The sequence below is a fragment of the Squalius cephalus genome (assembly GCF_949319135.1).
Source record: "Squalius cephalus genome assembly, chromosome: 10".
NCBI lineage: Eukaryota > Metazoa > Chordata > Actinopteri > Cypriniformes > Leuciscidae > Squalius > Squalius cephalus.
The window spans coordinates 16,610,266-16,636,743 of record NC_137131.1 but is presented as its reverse complement, the minus strand read 5'-3'; the positions used below and the strand labels follow the sequence as shown (position 1 = coordinate 16,636,743).

Sequence of the window (26,478 nt, the reverse complement as noted above, 5' to 3'; positions counted from 1 at the left end):
ATCAACTTATCCAAATACTGTTTAAGGAATTTAGCCTTTAGAGTCATATAAGATGTTTAATGTTGTCATATGTGGGACCGTGAAAGATCACGTGATACAATGAAGCCTAATTCTATGAGTGTTTGTGCAAATGAGAAATATGATTGCTGAATGTAGTTCTTCAACATGTAGAGCTTTCCATGGTGTTATCTCTCCATTTAATCCATTACAAGGAAAAACAAAACGACTTGGCAAACAAGAAGAATTCCTTTTAGCTCATGCAAGTAATAGAAATGATTAATAGAATTTTTTTTTTTTTAGCTGTTTGGTTGTTTGATGTTTGTTTGAATAAAGACTGAATAATGAACAAATAATTTAACTGTAAAGTAAAGCTCCTCAAAAGCAGGAATGAAGAAAAAAAGGTGAGTTTTATACAGCTGAGAACTCCAAACCAAATATGAGAGTCTGAATCTAGAGACAAAGGCGGCTTGGAAAACATGAAAGTCTCTTTGACTAATCCTAACAAAAATGGCTGTTCTAAAAATCCATTTGAAATTTCAGAAGGAACCTTTCCTTTCAAAATGTGGAAATTAGTAACTTTGTGTTAGTTTTTCCACAGTGAATCACTGTACAAATACACAAAATAACATAACCGGGTGGATTGTTATTAGATGGCACAATAGAACAACAGGATGAAGGTTGAGAGAAGCTTATTATTTATTCATTATACTTCAGCCATGAGGATTCTAGATATACCAGTCAGTCAACATAAATGTCTACATTTTTGTACAGAAATATGTAAAAAAACAATAATGACATGTTGAATGGGAGTGTTACTAAGAATTTCAACAGTGGAGTAATGTAAGGTTTTTCCAAGAAAAGTAAGTTAAGAACAGTAAGGTTTTTTTTCCCATTTGTTCATATGGTCTTATTTTATCTATTTATGATGCTTAATGATTAGTTAATAGCATTTCAAAAGAAAAATAAAATTGTTAGCAAAGCATTACATTTTGAATAGGCGTACATGTGTTGAGTTTATCTTAACTGTTGATATAAATGAAATGGAAGGTATATTGGTTAAAAACATATGCTATGCCTAATATTTAGTAGAAATACTTATAAAAAGTATATGAACTATATGAATAGTAAATGAAAGTATGGGTGATTTTTTGATTTCGATTTGTTTTGAACTGCAGCATCCAGGATTCCAATGAGCAAGACTGATACAAATTACTAAATGCAAGAGGATGAATAGAATAAAAATTACAAATATTACAGCAATAAATGAACAAGCAAACAAACAAATAAGTAAAAATGAATCCATTAACTGGAACAGGGTTGTATTTATGAGGAAGAGCACACGTTTAGAACTTTACATGATTACATGAAACTGAATAATTGTACTCTGATTCAAGGTAAAAATAATAATAATAATAATAAATATATATATATTTCACAAAATGTTCATGGCCCCCAGTATGTTTTGTTGTATGAATATCGGAATATGCAATATATTATCAGACCCTCTGCTTCTAAACAACAACAACAACAAAAAAAAATATTCTAGCTTCATGAATTCCTTTTTTTATCAAAACTTGAATGTGGGTAAGTATAATTTTTTTTAAAAAGCACAAATTTTTAGCAAAAAGCTGAGAAAATAGCGTTTTTGTCAAAGACTACATCCGGGATGGGATTCAGAACGATAATCAAAACACAGATGGAGTAAATCAACTCCATCAACACCCCCAAAGCTTGCAGTCTTGTGGCTCGTCCTGGATCGAAATTTCATTCGGTAACATTAGGCAATTTTGTGCATTTTGCAACATTTAAATGCTGTTTAATGTTGTTGAACACATATGCTAGCATACATGTGATATCGCTTGTTTCTGCTTCGTCTTTGTGTGTTTCGGCGGTTGCATGCAAAACCAGCTTGAGGTGCATTTCCGCCACCTACTAGGATGCAGTGTGAAGCCTCGATGAACGAAAGGAACAATTAAATTAGAGAAGAAGAAAAAAAACGATATCCTTCTAATCAAATCTGTATCTCTTAAATATTTTAGAAGAATATCGTACACCCATAACTGTTTCTGTGCATTCTGAAATATATTCTTAACTGTAATTAGGCTACATGTGATTTCCAAATCTCTTAATTTTTAAACAAGCTGACTTCTTAATATTGCATATGCCTCACAGTGTAAAATAACATGTTCAACTGTTTCTTATTTTACACAGTAAATGCAGCAGTCTGTCTCACACTTTCCTATAATAGGCTATGCGGTGAATAATGAAGGTTATCTTCTGTTCTGTTTCCATGCCCTTTCAATCCCCACTTAAGGTTGATGCTGAATAGGTGTCTTCCTTTTGACTCTTTATCCATTCTTCTTGCCACATAATTCTAAATACTGTTTTAATAATTAGTACTTAATGGAATTTCTATATCAGCCTCCTCTCTTCCCAATGCTGACTTGGCCACGTTCAAACTCAAACCGGTGCGCAACGTTTTGCTACGGTTTACGGGTTGAACGACATGTTTCCTATTAGACATTCTCTGATGTTCTGTTTCATTCCTACTGACCGCCAGAGGCAGTGCAAAGCACTAGTGGATAATCGCTGCGCCAGCTAGATAGATCGAGAAGAATATAACAACAAAGTCACGTCATGACGCAGACCGAGACGCGAGGATATAACCCACAGCGACTCGGTGCCCAGCCTCTTTCGCTTTCTCGCTTTTGATAGGTCGTTTGTTTTCACGCTGTCCCGTGCAGCTTACCTGAGTTGCGAGGATTCGCCCTCCCAAGCTGTGACAGCGCGTTCTACACTATCATCAGGACGGATATCTTGGATTATTTTTCTTAATTAGGTGAGTGCATACGATTATTTGTGGTTGCGTCGGCGAAACTCTGTGCTTCACGGTACTATCCGGTGGCTGGTTTCGACCGCGCTTAGGTTGCGTTCACCGCAAACCTAACATTATATGTGTTTGATATAAATATATATTTATATTATCATCGCATAAATTACTCGCCGTAGTGCTAGTCATTGAATGCCTCGCGGTTCTATCCGAAGGCAGATTTGACTTTTACGTTTCTTGTGAGAGCGTTTCATGTTATAGAATTTTCGGTTCTATCCGAAGATTTTTTCGAACTGCTCAGTGGGTGCTATTACAGTTTTAAGTGCCTACGGTGCTAACCGAGGACGTGTTATTGACGGAGTCATGGATCATAGCTCTCTCATCTCCGTTTCAAGTTGCAAATTGTGTCCGAATACGCTTCTTCCCGACGACGGACACGATCGATGCCCATCATGTTTAGGCGCTCAACATCTGAAGGAGGCCCTGACTGATCCGTGTTTGCATTGTAGTATGCTACCGATGTCAGAGAGACAGCTTCGCCTTGCTGAGTTAGACATTAACTCGCCTGTTACCCTCGCACAACAGCCGCGACGCGCTCAAAAGCGTCGCGCATCAGCAGCTGCTGGCGCTCCGCCTAGCAAGAAGAAATCTGTACCACACAAAGACAGTTCAGAACACTTGTTATCGAAGACTGTAGCTTCTCTCTCTTCAGAAATGATTGAGATGAAACGTCTTCTTCAGTCTCTACAACCCCCAGTGTCGGCCCCACATACTGAAAACACACCAGTGGATGAGAGTGATTTCCAACCCCCACATGATATAGATTTTGACGCTCTCTCCATGAGCGCGTCTAATTCTCATTTTCTCGATGAAGAATCGGTGGAACCTGCCATACAACCCACCCTCCCAAACGATGTTTTTTCTAACCTATATGCTACAGGTGGTTCAAGCGGTGGGTCTGTACATTCATCAGGTGCAGGCCCATCTGCTCCAGACGATGTGTTATCGGTTCTGCAGATGGCGGTGGCTCGTTTGGGTCTTGACAAATCACCTGTCCAACCCATTCAAACCAATGTGTTCTTCAGACAAGCTGCTGATAGTAATGTGTTCGCAATGCCACCGTGTAAGGATTTTGTGACAGAATTCTCCAGTGCACTTACCAGTCCCAATGTGCCTAGGAGGAGGTCAAAGACAGCCCGCACTCTTGCAGCAATGGCTGAGGCTGACTCCATTGGGGTAGGACGGGCGCCTGAAATTGAACAGCCGGTTGCAGCTTTGGTGGTATCACCAGATGAGGCTCTAAGAGGCAATGTACGCTGCCCGAGTGCGCAATGTGGACGTACTGACACTTTCTTGAAGAAAGCATATGAGTCGGTAGCCTATATAACTCGAGCTGAGAATACTATCTGCCAGCTGCTTCTTGCCTGCAATAACACATTAGAGTCAGCGAGCGTTGACGCTTCTGCATCTCAGTTCTTACAGACTGCTCTGTTGACTATGGGTCATGTGACTCGGGAACTTGGGACACTTTCAGCGACCCTTCTAACAGCTCGGCGTCAGGTATGGCTTGCTCAGGCAAGGTTACCTGAAGATTGTAAGAAGACACTGAGAGAACTGCCAATTGTACCAGGACATCTTTTTGGCCCCAATGTTTCTGAGGTATTGGAAAAGAGAATGAAGTTGTCAGAAGCCACACGACAACTGACTCAGGTTCCACGAACACCACCTTTTAGAATGCCTCTGACTCCGGCTCACCCACGCTATCCGAGCTCGGAGCATCGAGTGCGACAGCAGAACGTTTCTCAGCTTCAGGCTCCACAGCGGCAGAGAGGGGCTGAGGAGGCCCAGGGACGCCGCCCTTTTTACCGTCACCAGCAGGGGAGACCACGTCAGCGCCCCCCCACAGGTCCTAAAGGCAGAGGCCAAAAACCCTGAAGTTATGGGGCCGGCGGTCGGTCGTTTCACTGTGCAGCATCTACATTACTGGGAAAATTCAGTGTCCGACCCCTGGGTTCTGGCGACTTTGAGCAGGGGATACACTCTGCAATTCCGACGCCGGCCTCCCAAGTTTTCAGGAATCTTTCCGACAGTTGTCAAAGACGTAACCAGTTCAATGGCCCTTTCCTTAGAAATTCATTCACTGTTACTGAAAAGAGCCATAGAAAAAGTTCTTCCCATCAATCAGAGGGACGGGTTTTACTCCACGTACTTCCTTGTTCCAAAGAAAGATGGCAGTTTTCGTCCAGTTCTGGACCTGAGGCGTCTAAACGTGTTCTTAAAGTCTCTTCCTTTCCGAATGTTACGCACAGTCGACGTTCTTCGATCTGTGACGAAAGGAGACTGGTTCGTGAGTGTGGACTTGAAGGACGCTTACTTCCATGTTCCCGTTGCTCCCCACCACAGGAAGTTTCTAAGATTCAGCTTTCAGAATCAAGCCTATCAGTTCAGAGTTCTACCATTCGGTCTATCTCTGGCTCCTCGTGTTTTCACAAGATGCATGAGTGCGGCCCTGACTCCACTTTGGTCCAAGGGCATGAGGATTCTGCCCTACTTAGACGATTGGCTGCTCTGTGCCCCAACAAGACGACATGCGTTACACAACACCAGGATTGTGTTGGAGCATATCCAGAAGTTGGGCCTTACTGTAAACGACACAAAGAGTCATCTGGTCCCAGAACAGACCATAACCTTCATAGGAATAACACTCAATTCAATCACAATGTCTGCCACATTGTCTCACGCACGAACAGACAATATTTGTCAGCTACTGACTCGTTTCGGTCAGGGGACAAAACTTCCTTATGGGGTCCTTCTGCAACTAATGGGGATGTTAGCTGCCGCAACATCCGTGATCCCCTTGGGCTTGCTTCACCTCAGGCCTCTTCAGAGGTGGAGCAACAGCTTAGGGCTAGATTCAGCGAGACATCGCCATTGCATGATTGTCGTTTCGCCTGCCTGTGTCCGTGCATTGAAACCCTGGAAAAAGGTAACATTTCTGAAAGCCGGTGTGCCTCTAGGGGTGGTGTCCTCCCGTCGGGAAGTGATCACGACCGATGCTTCACTAACAGGATGGGGGGCAACGTGGAACCAGAGGGGAATTGGTGGTCACTGGTCACCCAGGGAGGCCTTAGAACACATCAACGTCCTGGAGTTGAAGGCAGTGTACTTAGCTCTACAACACTTCTTACCAAACCTGATGGGTCGTCATGTGCTTGTCCGGTCCGACAACACGTCGACGGTCTTTCATTTGAATCATCAGGGCGGCACCAGGTCTCTTGCATCTTTACTGCTAACTCGCAAGATCCTCACATGGTCTCAGGGCCGGCTGGCCTCAATAAGGGCAGTTCATCTCCCGGGATTGGACAATCAAGTGGCGGATGCTCTGTCCAGGGATCTGCTGCTCCCGGGGGAATGGAGACTTCACCCGGATGTAGTACAGATGATTTGGCAACGGTTTGGCAAGGCAGAGGTCGACCTGTTTGCATCGGAAATGACCACTCATTGCCGCTGGTGGTTCGCGAGAGCCGAAACGTCCAGCCCATTGGGACAGGATGCATTAGCCCACGAGTGGCCGAGTTGCCTGTTGTATGCGTTCCCTCCATTTCCACTTCTGTGGGAAACATTACATCGTGTATTCCTATACAAGCACAGGGTGCTTTTAGTGGCACCTCGATGGCCATCCAGGCCATGGTTTCCTCTCCTTCTGAGTCTGTTACAAGGCGAACCATGGCAGCTTCCCACCAGACGGGACCTTCTTTCTCAGATGCACGGCCGTGTTTGGCACCCAGATCCAACTCGTCTTCAGCTCTGGGTTTGGCCCTTGGGTCCAGATCACAGTTAATGGATTGTGAACCGGCAGTAGTGAACACTATCGGCAACGCTAGGGCTCCTTCGACACGACAGCTTTATGCTGCTCGTTGGAGGATATTTTCTTCTTGGTGCGGAGATCAAGGAATTGACCCAGTTCACTGTACTGTGCCGACAGTTTTGAGTTTCTTGCAGCATCTATTTGATGACAACAGGGCGGCCTCCACTTTAAAAGTTTATGTTGCTGCCATATCTGCTTATCATGACCCGGTTGCTGGTGCTTCCCTTGGGTCTCATAACCTTGTTTGTAGTTTTCTGAAGGGAGCGAGGCGTTTAAAGCCCGTTCGTTCTACTCCTTTTCCTGTGTGGGACTTACCGCTTGTTCTAGAGTCCCTTTGTACACCACCATTTGAGCCATTAGATGTTGCAGATATTAAGTGGTTGTCCTTAAAAGTGTCTTTTTTGTTGGCCGTTGCTTCCACTAGACGTGTTGGTGAACTTCATGCCTTGTCAGTGAGTGAGTTGTGTTTACGCTGGTTACCAGAGGATTCTGGGGTCATTCTTCGGCCTAATCCAGCCTTTCTCCCTAAGGTTTTGTTACCACAATTTGTGAATCAGTCTATTCATCTGGCTGCTTTTCAGCCGCCTTTCAATCACTCAGATACAGATGGGGGGAGGTCTCATCTTCTGTGTCCTGTACGAGCTTTAAAGTGCTATGTTAAGTCTACCGCTTCTTTCAGACAGACAGATCAGTTATTTGTTTGTTATGGTGAGGTACGCAAGGGTGCATCTTTGTCCAAACAGAGACTATCACGCTGGATTGTCGAGACGATAAAGTTGGCGTATAATAGATCTCATCAACCCTTACCAGTGGGTGTTACTTGTCACTCCACTAGGGCCGTGTCTTCGTCTTGGGCCACTTTACGGGGAGTTTCCTTGGCGGATGTCTGCGAAGCTGCTACCTGGTCTTCTCCATGTACCTTTGCGCGGTTCTACAAGGTTAACGTGGCTGCTTCCCATGATGTGAGCTCTGCAGTCCTTCTGGAGCAATCCTGATATTGGCAGGTGGGTGGCATTCCTCATGACTGTGTTGATATGCGTCATCCACTAGTGCTTTGCACTGCCTCTGGCGGTCAGTAGGAATGAAACAGAACGCTAGTTACGTATGTAACTGTGGTTCTGTGAATTCCGGATGACCGCCAGAGTCCCTCGTCACTCGGAATGCGCGAGAAAGCATTCTGAGGCTGGGCACCGAGTCGCTGTGGGTTATATCCTCGCGTCTCGGTCTGCGTCATGACGTGACTTTGTTGTTATATTCTTCTCGATCTATCTAGCTGGCGCAGCGATTATCCACTAGTGCTTTGCACTGCCTCTGGCGGTCATCCGGAATTCACAGAACCACAGTTACATACGTAACTAGCGTTTCCTGGAAACGGTGTGCAACAGGGTTTGAGATACGTTTTCTCTTGTTTGGTGGGTGTGTCAAAAATGTCAGCCCAATCAGCAGCAATATGCTCGCACAATGTCCAAGTAGTCGTTTACAAAGTCCGCTGCAGCTCGATATAGGCTACGCAACAATTGTAGATAGTTTTATAGTAAAAGCATATTTTTAGTTTCATTGCAAGGCAAGTTTATTTAACAAATTTCATACAGAATGGTAATTAAGTGCTTTACATAAAAATGAGAAAGACTTAACCCTCTATTGCATAGCGTTGCCATATGGCAACAATTACTTTATCTTAATTTTCTAAAAAGCTGTGATATAAAATCTATGCTTTTACAGTTAGTTGTGAAAAGGGGGCTTTAACTTTTAAGAAAATACAATTTATGAGGTCACATGACCAGGATATCCTGTTTGCCAGTCCTTTTTGCTCATGGACATTGACATGCAAACATCACTGTCTGGGGCTCCCGAAGATAGCCTTTTATTAAGAATTTTGGAAAATTTTCATCAAATAAAAAATTTAAATCACTATCTGGGGTAAGTAAACTTTCATTTTTTAACATTAAATTCAGTTTTGATTTTATAAGTTTTTTGTAATATGCTAAAATACATTTGTTGCCATATGGCAACTATATGCAAATATGGAAACGTCCTGGTGCATTTAACCTAATGGAGTCCCATTGACTTACATAGCATGAAACTACTCTGAGACTATGTTTACAACTTTTTCTTATATTTTAAAGGTAAAAACATTAGACCTTCACAAGCTGTTGTGGTGGGGAAAAATAAAAGAGGGCCCTAAAGCTTTGTCCCGCCAGATCCTGTCCGCAGAGACCGCTCAGACCACTGGCCCTTGCATGCATCTGAGAAAGGCAGATGCAAAATGCCAGGATGCAAGGGCATTGTGAGAAGCAAGTGCTCCAAGTGTTTAGTTTTCCTCTGCTTCACTGACTTTCACAAGGCATAAAGAGAATTAAATGAAATGAAACAGCAAAAAAATGACTGAATGAAATGAAACGAATGAATAGTGTATTTCAGTGAGACAGGTTCCAGGTTCCTGGTTATTATTACCAGACATTTCAGATAACTGTTGAAATTATATAATGTTTTTACTGTAAAAATGTTTGTTTAAACATTTCACTAAGTATGAGATGGATTTGTTGAGTCTTGTTTTAAATAAAATGAGTTTTTTGACATTTTATTTTATTTTATGGTACTTTCCACGATTGCATATTGTTGCCATATGGCAACAATTTACCAACGACCCCCCTTTAAACTTTTTTTTAATTTTTTGTTTGTTATTTAGCTCATTTTAAGTAATAAAAACATGCAAAACATTTTTTACCATGTCTAAGTAATATTTCATGCAATAGAGGGTTAAAAAAGTAAGAACTGGGGGGTAGTCAGTAGGCTATGTGAGGCTAAATAAATGTGTTTTCTGTCTGCGAGGCAAATGTTGGATCACAAAAACCAGAGTTTCCACAAATCTCTTCACTCGATTGGGATGTTCTCTTTTATTCTGGACGGCAAGGGCAGTGACTGTAACATTGAGCGTATTTTGCAGTAGGCTATACCGATTTCATCAGGCTCTGAAAATTCTTTAAAAAGAACACAAAGAACGGCCTTCTCAGCTGCCACATAGTTGCAACTCTTGGGTCATCAGAACAGGATGTTCAATGCACCACCATTTCCGTTTAAACAACGTTTTGCAACTTTTTGTCTGGGCTGAATTGCATATTCATAGATCCTTGTACTAAATGAGGCAAGGGTGTGGAGTTACATTCAAGCTATTTTAAGGCATTTAGAACTTTTTTCAAGGATTTTTTTGGTCATTTTCGTGATCAATGATGAGTTTTAAGGGATATTGACTACAGGGGGACTTTATTACATACACTCTTAAAAATAGCATCTTTATTGGCATCAATAGTTCCTTGAATAGTTCCATCAGTGAACCTTTAACATCCATGGAACCTTATAATCATCACAAATACTTACCATTTCTGTATCCATTTTTATGAATGAATGACTCTCTCACCCATTGCTCTATAGTTTTCTTCTATAAAGGTGAGGTCGCTATGGAGATTATCAATCGGGGATCTACTGACATCCCGTTCCCGGATGTCAAATGTTGAACTTTGAATTTGTGGAAGCGAATTTGTAAAGCGAAATAAAATGGACCAAATATTGCCGAATATTATAGGTTGTATTTTTAAACAGAATTCATATTTTGGAAGTGAAATCTAAAAGGTGAATATGGATTATTGAATTTTTAATAATGAAAATGTGTGGGAAATGTTTTGAATTTAAATATTCACAGCTTAAATATACAATCATGTTGAATTTCAGCCCATAAAAATGCAAGCCCTAAAAATACAATGCATTAAAAAGCAAGCAGGGTTAGCCTAATGCAATGCATATTTTTTTCAAGTAGTGCTATTCAACAAGTTTTTTTTTTTTTTTTTAAAAACATTTGTCATTGTTTTACTTCCATAATATGGGTTCTTTGGGGAACGCAAAATGATTCTGCTCACTGCGAACCCCCCATCTGGAACCCGGAAATTTTGAAAAAATAAGTTGCTTCAAAATTTACTTTATTGTTACATTTTACTTTTAGATACTTTGGCTTTTTTGTTTTAGTGTGTTCACATGGTTCATACATTCAGTAGTTACACTTCCTCCTGGCCGATTGGTGGCGCTGCTCAATGTACCTGAAGCTCAAGCCACCAGAATCCTCTCCAAGACAAAGATGTCTGATTCGTTTCCTTTGTTGTGATAGTGAAAATACGAATCTTACGTTTCTTATTTTAATATCCCCGCTTTAAAAGCAAGAAATCAAGTAGTTATCTTATACCAGTATTTATCATACTTAAAAATGAGTGGCGGAGTGTATGGCGGAGGTAAGTGCGATTTTGGAGGGAGAATCAAATGAATGAATGCGCCACGTTTATGAGCTCGCTAGCCGTCAAACTAGCATGATATGATTATTTCTTTTCTTATTTTGTGAAAATGAAACCGGAGCCCACGTTTCAGGTTTTTATGCTTAATAGAATGCATGAATATTGAATATTGCTAAATGAGTGCGTAGTTAATAAAAATAAAATTTGCTGGACGATTTGTGTATTATAACGGACTCGCTTGTATATTCTTGACTACAGTATTGTATTACTGTACAGTATTTATCTAACGAATACTGAACGTGTTTTCCCTTTAGTTGTATCCTCATCAGTTTTTCTTTGGGCATTTTTTTATTCTACACAGATGAAGTTGGAGCTCTTGTCTTTGACATGGGCTCATACTCAGTGAGAGCTGGATATGCAGGAGAGGATTGTCCCAAGGTGTGAACAGTAAGATGGATCCATAATCCATATATTGGTGGTAACGCTGAAAAACATAAGTTCTGAGCAAAAATGCTATTGTTTTATGGTTTGTAGGCTGATTTTCCTACTGTGATCGGTGTGACTCTGGACCGTGAGGATGGCAGTACACCGATGGAGACAGATGGAGAGAAGGGAAAGCAGAGCGGCACCACCTATTACATCGACACTAACCAGCTCAGGGTCCCTAGAGAGAGCATGGAGGTCATGTCACCTCTCAAAAATGGGATGAGTAAGTTTTTGTGAAGAGTGACGAGTTCGAATCCGCCTTTTTCTCCCTTTTCCTATCGTATATATCAGCTCGGAGATGTATTTATTTTAAATAAAAAATGAAGAAAGTATACAATAAAAAATAAAGTGCCTTACGGGGAATTACGTTTTTACATTAATTTGACTGTTTTTCTCTCTGAAGTTGAGGACTGGGACAGTTTCCAAGCCATTTTAGATCACACCTACAAAATGCACTTCAAATCAGAGCCCAGTCTGCATCCAGTCCTGATGTCAGAGGCCTCGGTATGTTGATTTTATGGCATAAATCTAATCTGCAGATCATATAATACATGTGCCATCTGTTAGGATGCTTCACTCAACTTCCTGTGATCTTATTTTCTTCATCTTGCAGTGGAACACACGAGCGAAGAGAGAGAAGCTGACAGAGCTAATGTTTGAGCATTACAACATTCCTGCTTTCTTCTTGTGTAAATCTGCTGTCCTGTCTGCGTATCCTTCATTTTAATTGGCTGAAGATCCAGATCTTTGTAGAAAACAATGTCATGTGTTTAAAGTTGCTTGGATAATTCTTGTACAGTTTTAATCAAACCAAACATGCCAAGTGTGAATACACCGTTAAATTTCAAATTTAGTCAGGGTATTCATCTTAAAAGGCCAGCAGGAACATGAAATGTTGAATCCTTTACTCGGCATTCCAGGTTTGCCAATGGGCGATCCACAGGTTTAGTGTTAGATAGTGGATCAACACACACAACAGCTATTCCAGTGCATGATGGTTATGTTCTACAACAAGGTAATTTGAATCACTTAGACTTTTCAAACATATTTTACTAGACTGTCCTGTTTTTAATGTTACTATGCTACAGTTAAATTCACACATTTCATTAATATATTTTTACACCAGGGAATTTTTTTTAGAATTTCTATCAAATTTTAAACTGAACAATTTTATGTTATTGTAATGTTGTATAGTTAATACAAAACATTAATGGCATTCATTTTTGTTTAATTTTTAGTCTAGTCTATCTAGTTTTTAATTTATTTTATCATGAATATGTTTTGTTTTTTTTAAAGCCATAAGGGTCATTCAAAATATATTTATTGTATATATTATTATAATTATGTATATATTCTATAATGTGTGTTTTATGATCTTCCAGGCATTGTAAAGTCTCCTCTTGCTGGCGACTTCATGAGTATGCAATGTAGAGAGTTGTTCCAAGAGTTAAGTGTTGAAATAGTACCTCCGTATATGATTGCATCAAAGGTGAGGCCTGCTGAAGTTTACTCTTTTATTTTATGCATACTATCATCTCTGTCTGGAGGTTGCAATTTTTATCACATTTTTGAGGTAGTGGGGAGAAAGTAAAATGAATTGAATTTTTCATTAAAGGATTCAGTTCGTGAAGGAGCCCCCGCTAGTTGGAAGAAGAAAGAGAAACTACCTCAAGTTACCCGTTCATGGCATAACTATATGTGTAATGTAAGCGATAGGAACTGAATCATAGTGAAAGTTACTTAACATACCGAAGTGCATTTTTAACATGTATTAAATATTGCTACCTGTCATTTCAGACTGTCATACAGGATTTTCAGGCCTCTGTGCTACAGGTGTCAGATTCATCCTATGATGAACAGTAAGTTGATTTTTTTTTTTCGCACATGACCGTGTCAGTTTCCACAAAAATATTAAGCAGCACAACTCTTTTCAATATATATAATAAGAAATGTTTCTTGAGCAGCAAATCGGTGTAAATGTGCATATAGCATTTACAAGTTTATATGTCATAATTCACTTTTTTGATTTTGAGCTTTTGGATTTGTTAAATGCTTATGATCTTAATGAAAAGGAAAAACCACATTGTTACAATTTGCCCTTTACAGAGTAGCTGCCCAAATGCCCACTGTTCACTATGAGCTGCCTAATGGGTACAACTGTGATTTTGGAGCGGAAAGACTTAAGATCCCTGAGGGTCTGTTTGATCCTTCAAATGCTAAGGCAAGAAATATCCTCTTTACTCTGTACAAGTTTTATTGTGAAATTGCTAGTATTAACTTTCATTAGTCTTCATTTTCACAGGGTCTATCAGGGAACACCATGCTAGGAGTCAGCCATGTTGTGACCACAAGTGTCGGCATGTGTGACATAGACATTCGACCAGTAAGATTTCAAAACATTGCTTCACGTTCATTTACATGTCCTGTGTCTGTGCTGCCAATGCAAGTGACATTATGCTGTCCTTGTTTTTTTTTTGACAGGGTCTGTATGGCAGTGTGGTAGTTACAGGAGGAAACACACTCATCCAAGGGTTTACAGACAGGCTTAACAGAGAACTCTCGCAGAAGACGCCACCAGTAAGTGGCACTTTGTATTTTTGCTTTATAGACCTTAGTCAGGGTGGTGCCATAGTCAGGAATGAAAATGAGGCTGTGAGGGAATATAATACAGTGTGTTCAAAGCATTGCACTGTTGTTAAACATACTTATTGTTCAGCTGATGAAATGTCTTTCCACAAAAAAAAAAAAAAAAACTTTCAGCAGACAAAAAAAAAAAACCATTAAATTTTTAAAAGTTTGGACCTTTATACGGTGTGCTATTGTAAAGACTAAGTCTATCCCTCACAGCCTCGTTTTCATCTGTTAAATTCAAAATGGAGCCACCCTGACAAAGGTTTATTAGAATGTCAGTTGGGTCTTCAGTGCTTTATGATAACATGAATTGTTTTGTCCTCTCTGCAGAGTATGCGCTTGAAATTGATAGCCAATAACACAACTGTTGAACGCAGATTTAGCGCCTGGATTGGGGGCTCCATCCTCGCATCCCTGGTGAGTAGTTCACTGAGGCAGTCACAACTACATGAGTGTTGTGGCCAAAATAATTCTTGTTATTATTAATGATGTTATACATGTAGAGAGAGAGAGAAAAAAATTCAAATTCTGAATGCGGTATGCGTCAAATTCTTAAACTGATGCTATGTTTTCTCTCTTTTGACCAATAAATCACACTCAAAATACCAAGGTAGGGAGGCAGAGAGGGCGAGAGTTTGTAATCATAACTGTACAAAAGAACTTAATCAGCATTTCCGGGCTAAACATACTGCAACGTGACTGGCTTTAGTAGGGGAAACGGTTCTGCTTAAGTTAAAGGAGAACTTGGCAACTTTTTTAACTTAATAAAACTGTCTAGAATTCATTTGGATGGTTAAACAACCTGTTCTGGTGATATTGGTGACTTTCCCCGCTCCCCCCAGCGTTCCCAGGTGGAAAACCAACCTTGCAACTTGGGGACTACCGTCCCGGCAAGATAAAAATTGGAAGTCTTGTGAGAAGCGAGAACGAGCGCGAAACACGAATTGCTTTACGGCAATTCGACATAAACACACACGCATGTATGATGTATTACCAGATTACCCACCTCGGTAGACATAGCTCCACACGATACAGTTGGCTTGCTCCGATCAAAACAAACGCACATGAGCAGCGGTAGAGAGGAGGAGGAGGAGGCCGCCGCAAGTGAGTTTTTTACGACCGTGTTGTGAAATATACACCCCCCCACAGCTGTAGGGGGAGCTCGTGGGGAAAACATGCGACAACAAAAGGAAAAATCAGCGAAGAAGTGACTAGAGTTCGCAAGAGTTGCCGAGTTCTCCTTTAAAGGCAGTTGGACTCGACAGTGACTACGTTTACATGTGCACCAATAATGTGATTATTTTTAATAATCAGAGTAAGGTCTTAATCGCAGTAAGATGTTTTACATGACACGAGCAGAACTCTCCAGTTTACTTGCAATTTTCATTATTCTGATTATTCGCTAATAAGTATGGTTATACCACACTCCGATAGGCATACAGTGTGCATGTTAATCTACTCACATCAAATTCTAAATAAATTATGGACGTACTGGATATTATTCGGCGCAATGATGAACATTGCAATGCCGGGTTTGCCTTTGCTGCTGTTGCTTTCTTCGCGCCGTCTGGATGAAGATACGAAGCAGAAACTGCGCAGTTGTGTTGACAGAGTTTAGCGATTTAGAGAACTAGAGAAAACTTCAGAATAATGTAACAGTCACGGAGTTCATCCATGAAGTTGTGTGAACTTCATGGATGAACTACGACGTTACTACGATTATGAGCTTAATTGCTTTAGTTTGATCAAAGTATTGCGTTTACATGAGGTAAAAAGTTTAATCGTAATATTGCCATAATCCCATTATGAGGGTGCATGTAAACACACTGAGTGATCCTTACAACTTGGCAAAGAACCAGTGGTCCGTGGGCATTGACATGTCAGGAATCATGTTTCCTTACATTTATATGTACCCAGGGAAATACATAAAGCAAAGTCTGTGAACGCTTTATGTGCTAGACAACACTAAGTACAGTATCGGTAGATGTAAATCTGGAAGAAAACTTATGATTCACAGTTGTAATCGAAATTATTTAACCCCCATTGCAAATTAGGTTTATTGGCGGTCTCGACTGTGAACACAGGAAATCTCGCGAGACTTCAGAATAAGCATTGCGGATGACATGCAGGAAGAAACTGCGATGATAGTGTTTGGAATGATTTTCACAGAACACGTTGTGCTGTTGCCACAAATCAACAAGCTGATCCTCCATCTCTGCTGTCCACATCAATTTCACTCTGTGCTGCGCCATGACTGCGTTTGTAATGCTTCCGTCTTCCATCATCTTGCTTTCTGATTGGATATTGTTTCGTTTCACGTGATAATCTTCAGAATGTGCGTGCGTTTGTCCTCGGAGTTCCCCCCACACATCAGGATTTCTGATCGTAAATATTAAACATGTTGAATATTTACGATTCGCGATCGGGGCGGCTCAGACGTTCTTCCGAGCAGGTTCGGACACTCTTAACACACCTCACACCAAGGGAAAATCTGATAAGATAATCTGTTGAACCATCAAGATAATCGGGACATAGCTAGGATTGTCAGAAGGGGGGAAATCGGCCCAAAATCAGACCGATTATCTTTTGGTGTGTACCCAGCATTAGTCCATTCCTCATGAGCAATGGCGTTCAGTTCAGTAATATTCTTGGGTTTACGTGCTGCAACCGCCTTCTTCAAATCCCACCAGAGATTTTCTATGGGGTTCAAGTCAGGTGACTGTGAATCCACTGTAGAATGATCCAGGACTTCTTTTGCAACCAAGCCTTGGTAACATTTTAGGTATGCTTGGGATCATTGTCCTGTTGGAAGGGTCCAATGATGCCCAAGCTTCAGCTTCCTCACTGACGGCATGACGTTTTCTCCTAGGATTTCCTGATACTTCAATGAAATGATGTTTTATTAACAAAGTTCGGGAGGAGCACGTTCAGATAATTAAACTTAATTAAACACATGTGGAGCACATTCAGACAATCAAACCTAATTAGACACGAGTGGAGCACACTCTGTTAATCAACCCAATCAACGAGGTAAGAGGTGTATATATATATATACTGCAAACTTACCTCCGTTCTTTGACAGTTTAACGCAGTGGTCTCAAACTCATTTCCTGGAGGGCCACAGCTCTGCACAGTTTAGCTCCAACCAGCTCCAACTCACACCTGCAAGGAAGTTTCTAGTAATCATGAAGACCTTGATTAGCTGGATCAGGTGTGTTTGATTAGGGTTGGAGCAAAACTGTGCAGAGCTGTGGCCCTCCAGGAATTGAGTTTGCGATCACTGGTTTAACAGGATCCCTCCACCACCCCATCTCCTCACTTCTAGTCCTAAATACTCTTACAACAACGGGGGAGTACTCTGGGTTTGGGCAAAATTTCTGAGCTCGGAGCCCTCCCCCGGACAGCAAGCCAAATACGCATAATCTTTACTGTTTAATTGATGTAAGGGTGAACTCGTGAATTCATCTTGCCTTCCACACACTGCAGGTTTCCAGTGCCAGAGGATGCAAAGCAGCTCCAGAGCATCACTGAGCCGCCACCATGCTTAACTGTAGACAGAGTGTTCTTTTCTGCATATGCTTCATTATTCTTCCTCCAGACATACCGCTGATCCATAAGGCCAAAAATTTCCAGTTTTGTTTCATCGCTCCACAGAACAGATTCCCAAAACCTCTGTGACTTATTTATATGATTTTGAGCCAATTGGAGCCGTCTTTTCTTGTGATTTTGGGTCAGTAGTGGTGTACGTCTTGCAGTTCTGGCATGGAAACCGCATGCGTTTAGTACCCGCCTTACTGTGCAAGCTGAAACCTCAGTGCCTGTTGCCACCAAGTCTTGCTGCAGGTCTTTTGCAGTCACTCAAGTGTTTGTCTGAACCTGCCTTCTCAGAAATCTGGTTGAAGCCGTTGATAGCTTCCTTTTTCTGCCCCATCCAGGTAGTGTAACCACAGTTCCTTTAACTTTGAACTTGTGAACTGCTTCCAACGGTGTCTCTAGGAACATTTAGTGCCTTCGCTATCTTTTTGTAATGCTGTTCCTTGTTTCTGAAGGGTGATGAGATCTTCTCTTAACTTTTTGGACTATTCTTTTGACTTTGCCATTTTTCTAACATGCAGTCAAACGTGACACTCAACAAACCCAGCCAGTTCAGATATTTCATGTGTTCTAGCTCCAACTAATGACACTGGATAATGATCTGGATAACTGCTAGCTAGATGATGCAGAGAAATATATGTTAACCATATCATATGATAATTCTGACTCTTTTTTTCTTTTTTTACCTTTAGGGAACTTTCCAGCAAATGTGGATTTCTAAACAGGAGTATGAGGAAGGTGGGAAACAGTGTGTTGACAGGAAGTGTCCTTAACCAGCTCCTGCAACACCAGGTTGCCTTCTGAAGGAGATGAAAATAAGAAATATACCACCCAGTAGAAAAGGCCTTCTTAGTGGACTCAGGAACTAACAAGGACAATTGCTGTTATTTTTAGTGCAAACAAACCATATTTTAAACAGTTTAATGTGGTTGCACTCTTTTCTACTCCTCCACACAATATTTTCATATCCAGTTTGGCAACAAACCTTTCTGACCACCTGATTCATTCTAAATAACAGTGACAAGGTTATGTGTTTTGGTACAGGGGAATTATGAACCCTTAATTCTATCAGTGCTTAGAACAGTTGATTTTCTTTTTTCTTTTTTGCACCACATGAAACCAAATGTTTGTTATGCTTTTAACAAATCAGCTCTTTTGAGAATAAAATTGTTTGTGTTAAACTGGTCTAAATTAATCTCATTTTGTTTGAATAATGCAGTAATTCTGTACTTTTGTTCTAATATTTAGTACATTTTTACTGGTCTATTCAGACTTGCATATTGAGGAAAACCTATAGTTAATGTGTCCCTTGAACTCAAGAAGAGGGATGATTTTCAATCCTAATAATTTACATATTTAGAAAGACATAAAAATCGAAAAAGTTAAATACACAAACAGTCTCTGTTACAAGTTTGAATTTATTATTTGACTGTACAACATATTCTGAGAAATGAAAAGTATTATGTGTCGAAAAGACAATATTAAATACGAAAAGTCTTTTCAATGATCTCATGCATGTGCAGTCTTTTTTGGAAACATTGCTGATATCTTTTTTTGGTTTCTCTTTTCTCTCTTTTCTTTCCGCATTTTATTCTTCAGGTATTTTTCCAGGCTTAACCTAAAATTCAGAACAGCAGAGTTAAACATGTCTGTGCATCAAGGAAATGTAATAACATATGCTAGAGAGGCAAAGAGTTTATATAAAAAATATAATCTGAAAAACTAACAATATATCATCTATTTGAATAAATCTCATGTAAATAACTATATTACGGAGCCCCTAGTTCACTCGCAAAGAATGAAAAATATTTGCAAGAAAAGGCTTTGAAATATAATTTCCCCTTGGGGGCTCCGCACCATGTCCATTCTATTAAAATGACAAGTTAAAATGCTAAAAGTTCATTTATTGTTACTTTGATGCGGTAACATTTTTCTATAGACTTGAGACGTACCTTGTGTAAGGGGCGACATGTGATGGTTCAAAGAATCGCCGCCTTTTGTATCTCGAATTAAGGTGCCAGGGGATTGGGTGTTCCCTGAAGCGGTACCTGATGAACAAACAACCTCGTAATTTGAGTTCCACAAAATAGATGTGCAAAAGAGAATAATCTGAAAAACATTTGATTTGCTTACCAGAAGGTTTTGCCAAAAACATTTCTTCGCCATGCGCCTGGTCTAGCTTTCTCTTGTCCCGTCTGCAGTAAGCGCAGAGCATCCTCGCGTTCTTTCACAATAGTGTCAAGTCGCGTCATTGACTTTTCAACCTATTAAAAGAATTCAGAATGGATATAGGGTCATCCATGTACACCTGATGAATTGAACAAGTATAGAACAGACACAGATTCACCCTATGTTTAAACTTCAGAACTAAGAGCTGCTCCTTTTGGCATTTGTCATTTCATTAAAGAGTAAATCACGAAACCAAGAATACAACAGATACAACTTGGCAGGTTGTGCAAATATTTCCTTTCAGAACGGTGGAAGAACTGGAAAAATCCAGTTTAGAGTCAAAAGTAGTTTTACTTCTTAAAAAAAAAAAGAAGTAGTTTTACTTCTAAAAAGCACCACGGAAGTATGTATGCTGCCTTCCAAATGTTTGGGGTCAGTAAGATATAAATAAAAAAGTTTTTGAAATAAGTCTTATGCTCAGCCAGGGTGCATTTATTTGATTTAAAAGAAAACGTGGACTAAACTGCTCAATTCATGTTGATTATTATTTACAATCGCTTTACGAACTTTTTGAATTTCATCAAAATTTCACCAGATTTCATCAAAAATATCTTCATTTGTGTTCTGAAGATGAACGAAAGTCTTAAGTGTTTGGAACAACATAAGGGTGAGAAATTAATGACAGAATTTTTATTTTTAGGTGAATCCCTGGGTGAATATTTTTGTGGAAACCATGATGCATTTTTTTCAGGATTCTGATAAACAGAGTTAAAAAAATGCATTTATTTGAATTAGATTTTTGTGTAACCATGTAAAAGTCTTTACTGACACTTTTGATTGAAAGTCTTAAAACAAATCCAATTGACCCCAAACTTTTGAACACTAGTAGTGTCCCTTGGGAAGCACTGCATCATCACTGTACCATGGTACTGTAGTATTCAAGGTTATTCCATTTTATCAACAGAAACTGTGCATTTAAATATAGTTTTAACATTTCATACCTTTTTGAGGCGTTCTGGGCTGGGAATCTGAACACACTGTCGTTTCCCCTCCTGTTCTAAAGTGAGTAACATGTTCTTTTCCTTCAAGAGAACATACCTTAGAAATTCAAAAGAAATGTGGGTTAATATTTGTTGCAATGTCTTTAAATGAAGAAAAAGGTAAATGAAGTAAATTACCAAAGTTTGTGTAAGTCTTCATTACTTTTCATCCTAAGCTGTTTGGCAGTCCATGGAGCACCTATGAGGTTACAAAAAATAATCATGAGATAATATTAACACAATCACGTGACGGTGGTAGATCATTATGTCCATCTCAAAACCTAGTGGCCTTCTTATTTATTCATGTACACGTATGTGTGTGTGTGTGTGTGTGTATTGGATGCCCCAAAATGCTAAGTAGGAGCACACAAGGTTTTGAGACAACCAACAGCTTATCGTAACTGTGCATAATACACATTCAGGTTATTACCTGATTTAACTGTTAGTTCACCCCAGTTCTCTGGCAGGTCAAAAAATTCTTCCAATCCTTTTCTGACACAAGATGTGTGGAGTGCTCTGTTATTCATGGGACTTCTGAACCACCACGAATCATACATTTGTCTAAATTCCGAGAAATGTGAAAAGAGACAAAATTAATTGGTGACATATTAAAACATGCTTCTTTCTTTCTGGATATCATGATGCATTGACATTTAAGCCCGACATATTAATCAGAAGAACATACCTTTGTTGACACGAGTGAAATTTGGACAGCGCTTGGGTCGCATATTGAGGCTGTGTGTGTGAAGACACTGTAACAAAACGTTGAAATTGTCTGCAGATAGCAGTAGTCAGGCGGCTCGTTACGGCCGCAGCCATCTTGACAATGTCAAACGAAATAATGAACGGAAACGTGCAGCGCCACCTGTCGGACAGTAGAATATTAACTACAAAACATTTCTCCCTATGATTTCTCCACGTTAAAAGTTCAAACGTTTTGGTGCAAAATGTTCAGCACACAACAATGCGAATTGGCAATAAAATGTTATCTAACAAGATTAGTTATTTAAAATAAATTTGTGTATTTAACAAAAACTTTTGAGCACTTTTTGCCACACTGTTGATTTTTATTAAAAAGGTTTTTTTTATTATTAATTATTTTTAAAATCAATTAATTGTTATTTGTTATATTTTATTAAATATTTATTTTTAATTTAATTATTATTAAATGTTTATTTATTAAACTTATTTTAATTAATTTAATTATTATCAAATTCTTATTTATTATTTTATTAAAATGTATTTTTTTATTAAGATGTTTTTTTTTCTTATTGGACATGAAAATCACATTGAATTTTATTGGAAGTGTACTGCACACATCGTTTATTTTTGATACTTTCCAAATGATTGTTTTAGTCTTTTAGACACCACAATTTAAACCCATAAGCATATTAATATTTTAAGTATAAGAAATAATAATGAAGAACAGAGTAGTTCAGCAAACTGAACGGTAAATCTGTACTCACCATGCATTCAAGAATTTCTCCGATTCAAATCTTACCAAAATAATCTTATTTTTCAGCAGCATTATTTTGTTAATTTTTTTATATTGTATTATTTTTTAGGGACATCTTTTGATTCGAACTTTTAATTTGCCCTAAGTATCAATGGGGAACATGGCTGTACTCTGCGTTAGATGAGCCAATCAGTGAAGCCCGTGTGTTCACGTGCTCCCTCAACAGTCATGGTGGGCATGAGCGTATTGAGGACGGCGGCTGCATTTGCAGCCAGATTAAACCCGCTGAAACGAACATGTCAATCTTCAAATCTGCTCTCCAGGACTGTTGCACGTTCAGAACAAGGTAAATATCGTTATTTCTTACTAAACTCAGCGGTATGACCGGTTGGGGTGATTAAAACTACCAGTGACCTTGCTTTGCTTGCTTAGCATGCCAAGTGTTCAAGCTGGCCTTAACAACAATCCCCACTGTAACCTTCCGATAGATAAATGTATAAAACAGCTGCATGTATGTGATATGTTAAATGTACATCATGAGCGTTTTTACATAGAGATATAATTGAACAGTTTTTGATTCTAAATGTCTCTTGAGTTTCTTACCCTTCACACACAATTTTTGATATGCAAGCAATCAATTTACTAAGTTAGACAAGCACAATATTTTGGCCCTCATTGTGTACGTAACACTTTCACTTTATTGTAAAAACTTGAACTTCTAATGTGGGGTTGCAGCTGTAATTTTGGATTAACTTCAGTTCTGTGTTATAATTTACTTCCTGTTGAATAAAAATAGTGTTTTGTCTGCAATTTAACTCAAAACCTATTACAGTGATATGTTGACATGCTAAGCCCTTTTATTATTATTATTTCTATTAATATTTTTGTATTTTCTTTTACAGTTGTTGTCCGTCATGGGAGCCATGGGAAAAGGATGTTTATCATCAAGCCCACTGACTTCTATGATAGAAGATTTCTTTACCTGCTGGTAAAGCCTATTATACGCACTTTAGTTCAGTTGCATATCATTCTTGCTGCTCTTTCTTATTCATATAACATTTTTCCAACCTTTCTCTCCTCTCTTGCTTCATTACACCAGAGAAATTACGTTCTTTACACTGGCATCCCTATGGCAGCACTTGTGACCTTTGTTAATGTTTTCGTAGGTAAGTTTCTGATGTAGCCTACCTGACAGTTTTTCCTTCCTGTAGTTGCTGTACCTGCCATAATAACTTGATTAATGTCTGCAACTCATTAAACAGGAGAAGCTGAGCTAGCAGAGACACCTGAAGGCTACGAACCAGAGCACTGGGAGTACTACAAGGTATTCTAAAATATTTAAGTGCTTAAAAACATCAAGTACACTGTATATGCCAGTAAAAATTGCCCATTGTTAATTGAATAAAAAAATGAAAATTGTGTTGCTGCTATCATAATGATTCATGTTTTTTCTTTCATTTGTTGTCTTTATTATCACTTAGCATCCCATCACCCGTTGGATTGCACGTACCTTTTATGACAGCCCAGTGAAGGACTATGAAAAAATGATGGCACTTATCCAAATTGAGACTGAGAAAGCTGAAATGAGGTATGTTGCCTTCACATGATTCAACTAATTAGCCTAAATGAGACTATACATGAATGATATATATATATATATATATATATACAGTACAGGTCAAAAGTTTGGAAACATTACTGTTTTTGAAAGAAGTTTCTTCTGCTCATCAAGCCTGCATTTATTTGATAAAAAATACAGACAAAAATGTAATATTGTGATCATATCATTTATTTCTGTGATGCAAAGCTGAATTTTCAGGATCATTACTCCAGTCTATCACATGATCCTTTAGAAATCATTCTAATATAATGATTCATTATCAAAGTTTGAAACAGTTCTGCTGCTTAATATTTTTTCATAACCTGTGATACTTTTTTAGGATACTTTGATGAATAAAAAGTAAAAAAATAAAAAAGCAATTTTTAAAAAAATAGAAATCTTTTGTAACAACAATATACACTACTGGTCAGTAATTTGGGGTCAGTAATTTTTTTTCTTTCTTTTTTTGAAATTAATACTTTTATTCAGCAAGGATGTGTTAAATTGATAAAAAGTGAAAGTAAAGAAGATTTAAATTATTAGAAAATATTTTTTTATTTTGAATAAATGCAGTTCTTTTTAATCTTTTATTCATCAAATATATTAGGCAGCAGAACTGATTCCATCACTCATAATAAATCAGAATATTAGAATGATTTCTAAAGGATTATGTGATAGACTGGATGTCACGTGTGACACTGAAGACTGGAGTAATGATGCTGAAAATTCAGCTTTGCATCACAGGAATAAATTATTTTTAAAAGTATATTCAAATAGAAAACTATTATTTTAAGTTGTAATAATATTTCACAATATTACTGCTTTTTTTCTGTATTTTTGAACAAATAAACGCAGCCTTGATAAGCATTAGAGACTTCTTTCAAAAATATAAAAAAACGTAATGTTTCCAAACTTTTGACCTGTACTGTATATACACACACAGTATCATTTTCTAAGGTTTTCTAAGGATTCATTTGTTAACGTGACCTAACAATAAAAAATACATTTAAAGCATTTATTAATCTTAGTTAATGTTAATTGCAACATTTACTAATACAGTATTTAAATCAAAAGTTTTATTTGTTAATATTTAATGGAGGAGGGGGGAGGGGGGGGGGGGGGGGTACAATTATTTAATTATATAAAAAAATCGAACTTGATTAAAATGCAAAAACGAAAAAAAAAAAAATTCCCCCTCATTAACTTAATCAGAATCTTGGGTCTGGAATCACAACATGAATCATAGTTAATTCATTATCAATACTTGCAGTTTCTGTTAATAAAAAAGTTTGAAAATAATTACAGATATTTTATATAGAAGATATTTTCAGCAGAAATACCAAAGGAATGGGTTAGCACTTTCTGTTGCTGGAATTTGAGCATTTTCTAAATGCATCTTTATGTTGAGAAGAAATTGGCACCCAAATCATGAGCCATTTTGTTCACAGTAGAATCAACATTTGATTGTCTAGTTTAGATGACCTAGTTTTGTACTTCCTAAACAGTCTTTATCTTGACCTTTCTGCTCACTAAAGTGATCCACACCATATGTAGGTTCATTCTGAGTTTAAGGTGCCTCCAAGTAAAGAAATATCACAATGTCATTAATAAACCATCTACTAGAAGGAGAAAAGAAAAGAGCAAAAATGTCTGTAGGGTAAAAAATAATGAAGGAATTGTCAAACCTTAGGGTACAATTTAATGGAACTACATCAACAAAGACACTTTGAAATGTTTTTACTGCTCACAAAAATGTATCTTGTTTTTATGTAGCCTAATTGATGATATCTAATTTATTATTCACTATTTTTCTTGCAGACAACAACAACTTGAAGTCCGCAGACACATGAGAGAAAAAGGAGATGGGCCCTGGTTCCAAATTAAGACACTTGATAAGAATCTCATCGACAACAGCCCCAAGTCATCCCCTGATAACTAGGATGGGTCATGCATACCTGTCCAAAATATTCAGGCATTATACAATGTATAATGTAGTTATTAATAAAAAATATATTTTCTTTTTTTCCCCCTTTTCTTTGCCTCTGGCACCAATAAACTAATGATTATAACTAAGTTACTGCTCTTGTGTATTCTTTTAAGTGGTACATCAAGGATTTACCCCCAAAATTCTAATTCTGTCTTCATTTACTCATTTCAGACTGTTCAGTATGCTTTTATGTTTATATAATCTTGAAAGCTCATGTCTCCAATCATAATTATTTAATGAAAAAGAGTGGCTGAATTATTCATAATTTCTATTATTCATAAAATCCTTTTATGTCCAAAAGGAGTAGAAAAGTCATGCAGGTTTTCAAGTTAACAAATACAAACTAAAGGATTGAAATCAAAATCTAAATATTTGCATTATTGCAGTAATGTACAGTAACCATAATAGTAATATGCACTACATCAGATGATGTCCATTATAAAATGGTTTCAGAACTGTGTGAATAAAATTAAATTTCATTCCATAAATTACTCTTTTGAGCAGGGCAGAAAAATAAAACAGCCAAACTAGATCAGT

General features: G+C 38.4%; 3 protein-coding genes across 3 annotated transcripts; 2 read left to right on the top strand and 1 right to left on the bottom strand.

Annotated features, from left to right (window-relative positions):
• Window positions 1-10,772: 10,772 nt before the first annotated feature.
• Window positions 10,773-19,094, top strand: actl6a (actin-like 6A). The gene is made up of 14 exons (XM_079883739.1): window positions 10,773-10,978; window positions 11,340-11,416; window positions 11,513-11,687; window positions 11,868-11,968; window positions 12,078-12,175; window positions 12,385-12,479; window positions 12,847-12,953; window positions 13,080-13,169; window positions 13,262-13,323; window positions 13,571-13,685; window positions 13,767-13,847; window positions 13,946-14,041; window positions 14,426-14,512; window positions 18,382-19,094. The coding sequence occupies exons 1-14, from the start codon at window positions 10,954-10,956 to the stop codon at window positions 18,460-18,462; spliced, it is 1,290 nt and encodes a 429-aa protein (XP_079739865.1). The 5' UTR covers window positions 10,773-10,953; the 3' UTR covers window positions 18,463-19,094.
• mrpl47 (mitochondrial ribosomal protein L47) lies at window positions 19,090-21,758 on the bottom strand. The gene is made up of 7 exons (XM_079883740.1): window positions 21,584-21,758; window positions 21,329-21,459; window positions 21,037-21,097; window positions 20,860-20,956; window positions 19,823-19,953; window positions 19,642-19,737; window positions 19,090-19,307 (listed from the first exon to the last, which is right to left on the bottom strand). Exons 1-7 carry the CDS (start codon window positions 21,715-21,717, stop codon window positions 19,199-19,201), a joined length of 759 nt encoding a protein of 252 aa, XP_079739866.1. The 5' UTR covers window positions 21,718-21,758; the 3' UTR covers window positions 19,090-19,198.
• Window positions 21,759-22,545: 787 nt separating this feature from the next.
• ndufb5 (NADH:ubiquinone oxidoreductase subunit B5) lies at window positions 22,546-26,027 on the top strand. Its single transcript, XM_079884456.1, has 6 exons — window positions 22,546-22,700; window positions 23,257-23,342; window positions 23,454-23,520; window positions 23,617-23,678; window positions 23,836-23,942; window positions 25,773-26,027. Exons 1-6 carry the CDS (start codon window positions 22,583-22,585, stop codon window positions 25,891-25,893), a joined length of 561 nt encoding a protein of 186 aa, XP_079740582.1. The 5' UTR covers window positions 22,546-22,582; the 3' UTR covers window positions 25,894-26,027.
• Window positions 26,028-26,478: the final 451 nt, after the last annotated feature.

Coding starts and splice junctions, on each gene's coding strand:
- ndufb5 (XM_079884456.1), top strand. CDS start 22,583: ATGGTGGGCATGAGCGTATTGAGGACGGCGGCTGCATTTGCAGCCAGA. Junction 22,701..23,256: donor TGTTGCACGTTCAGAACAAG/GTAAATATCGTT, acceptor TTTCTTTTACAG/TTGTTGTCCGTCATGGGAGC. Junction 23,943..25,772: donor ACTGAGAAAGCTGAAATGAG/GTATGTTGCCTT, acceptor TTTTTCTTGCAG/ACAACAACAACTTGAAGTCC.
- mrpl47 (XM_079883740.1), bottom strand. CDS start 21,717: ATGGCTGCGGCCGTAACGAGCCGCCTGACTACTGCTATCTGCAGACAA. Junction 21,460..21,583: donor TTTCACTCGTGTCAACAAAG/GTATGTTCTTCT, acceptor CTCGGAATTTAG/ACAAATGTATGATTCGTGGT. Junction 19,738..19,822: donor GTTTTTGGCAAAACCTTCTG/GTAAGCAAATCA, acceptor TTTGTTCATCAG/GTACCGCTTCAGGGAACACC.
- actl6a (XM_079883739.1), top strand. CDS start 10,954: ATGAGTGGCGGAGTGTATGGCGGAG. Junction 11,688..11,867: donor ACCTCTCAAAAATGGGATGA/GTAAGTTTTTGT, acceptor TTCTCTCTGAAG/TTGAGGACTGGGACAGTTTC. Junction 13,170..13,261: donor GGCATAACTATATGTGTAAT/GTAAGCGATAGG, acceptor CTGTCATTTCAG/ACTGTCATACAGGATTTTCA.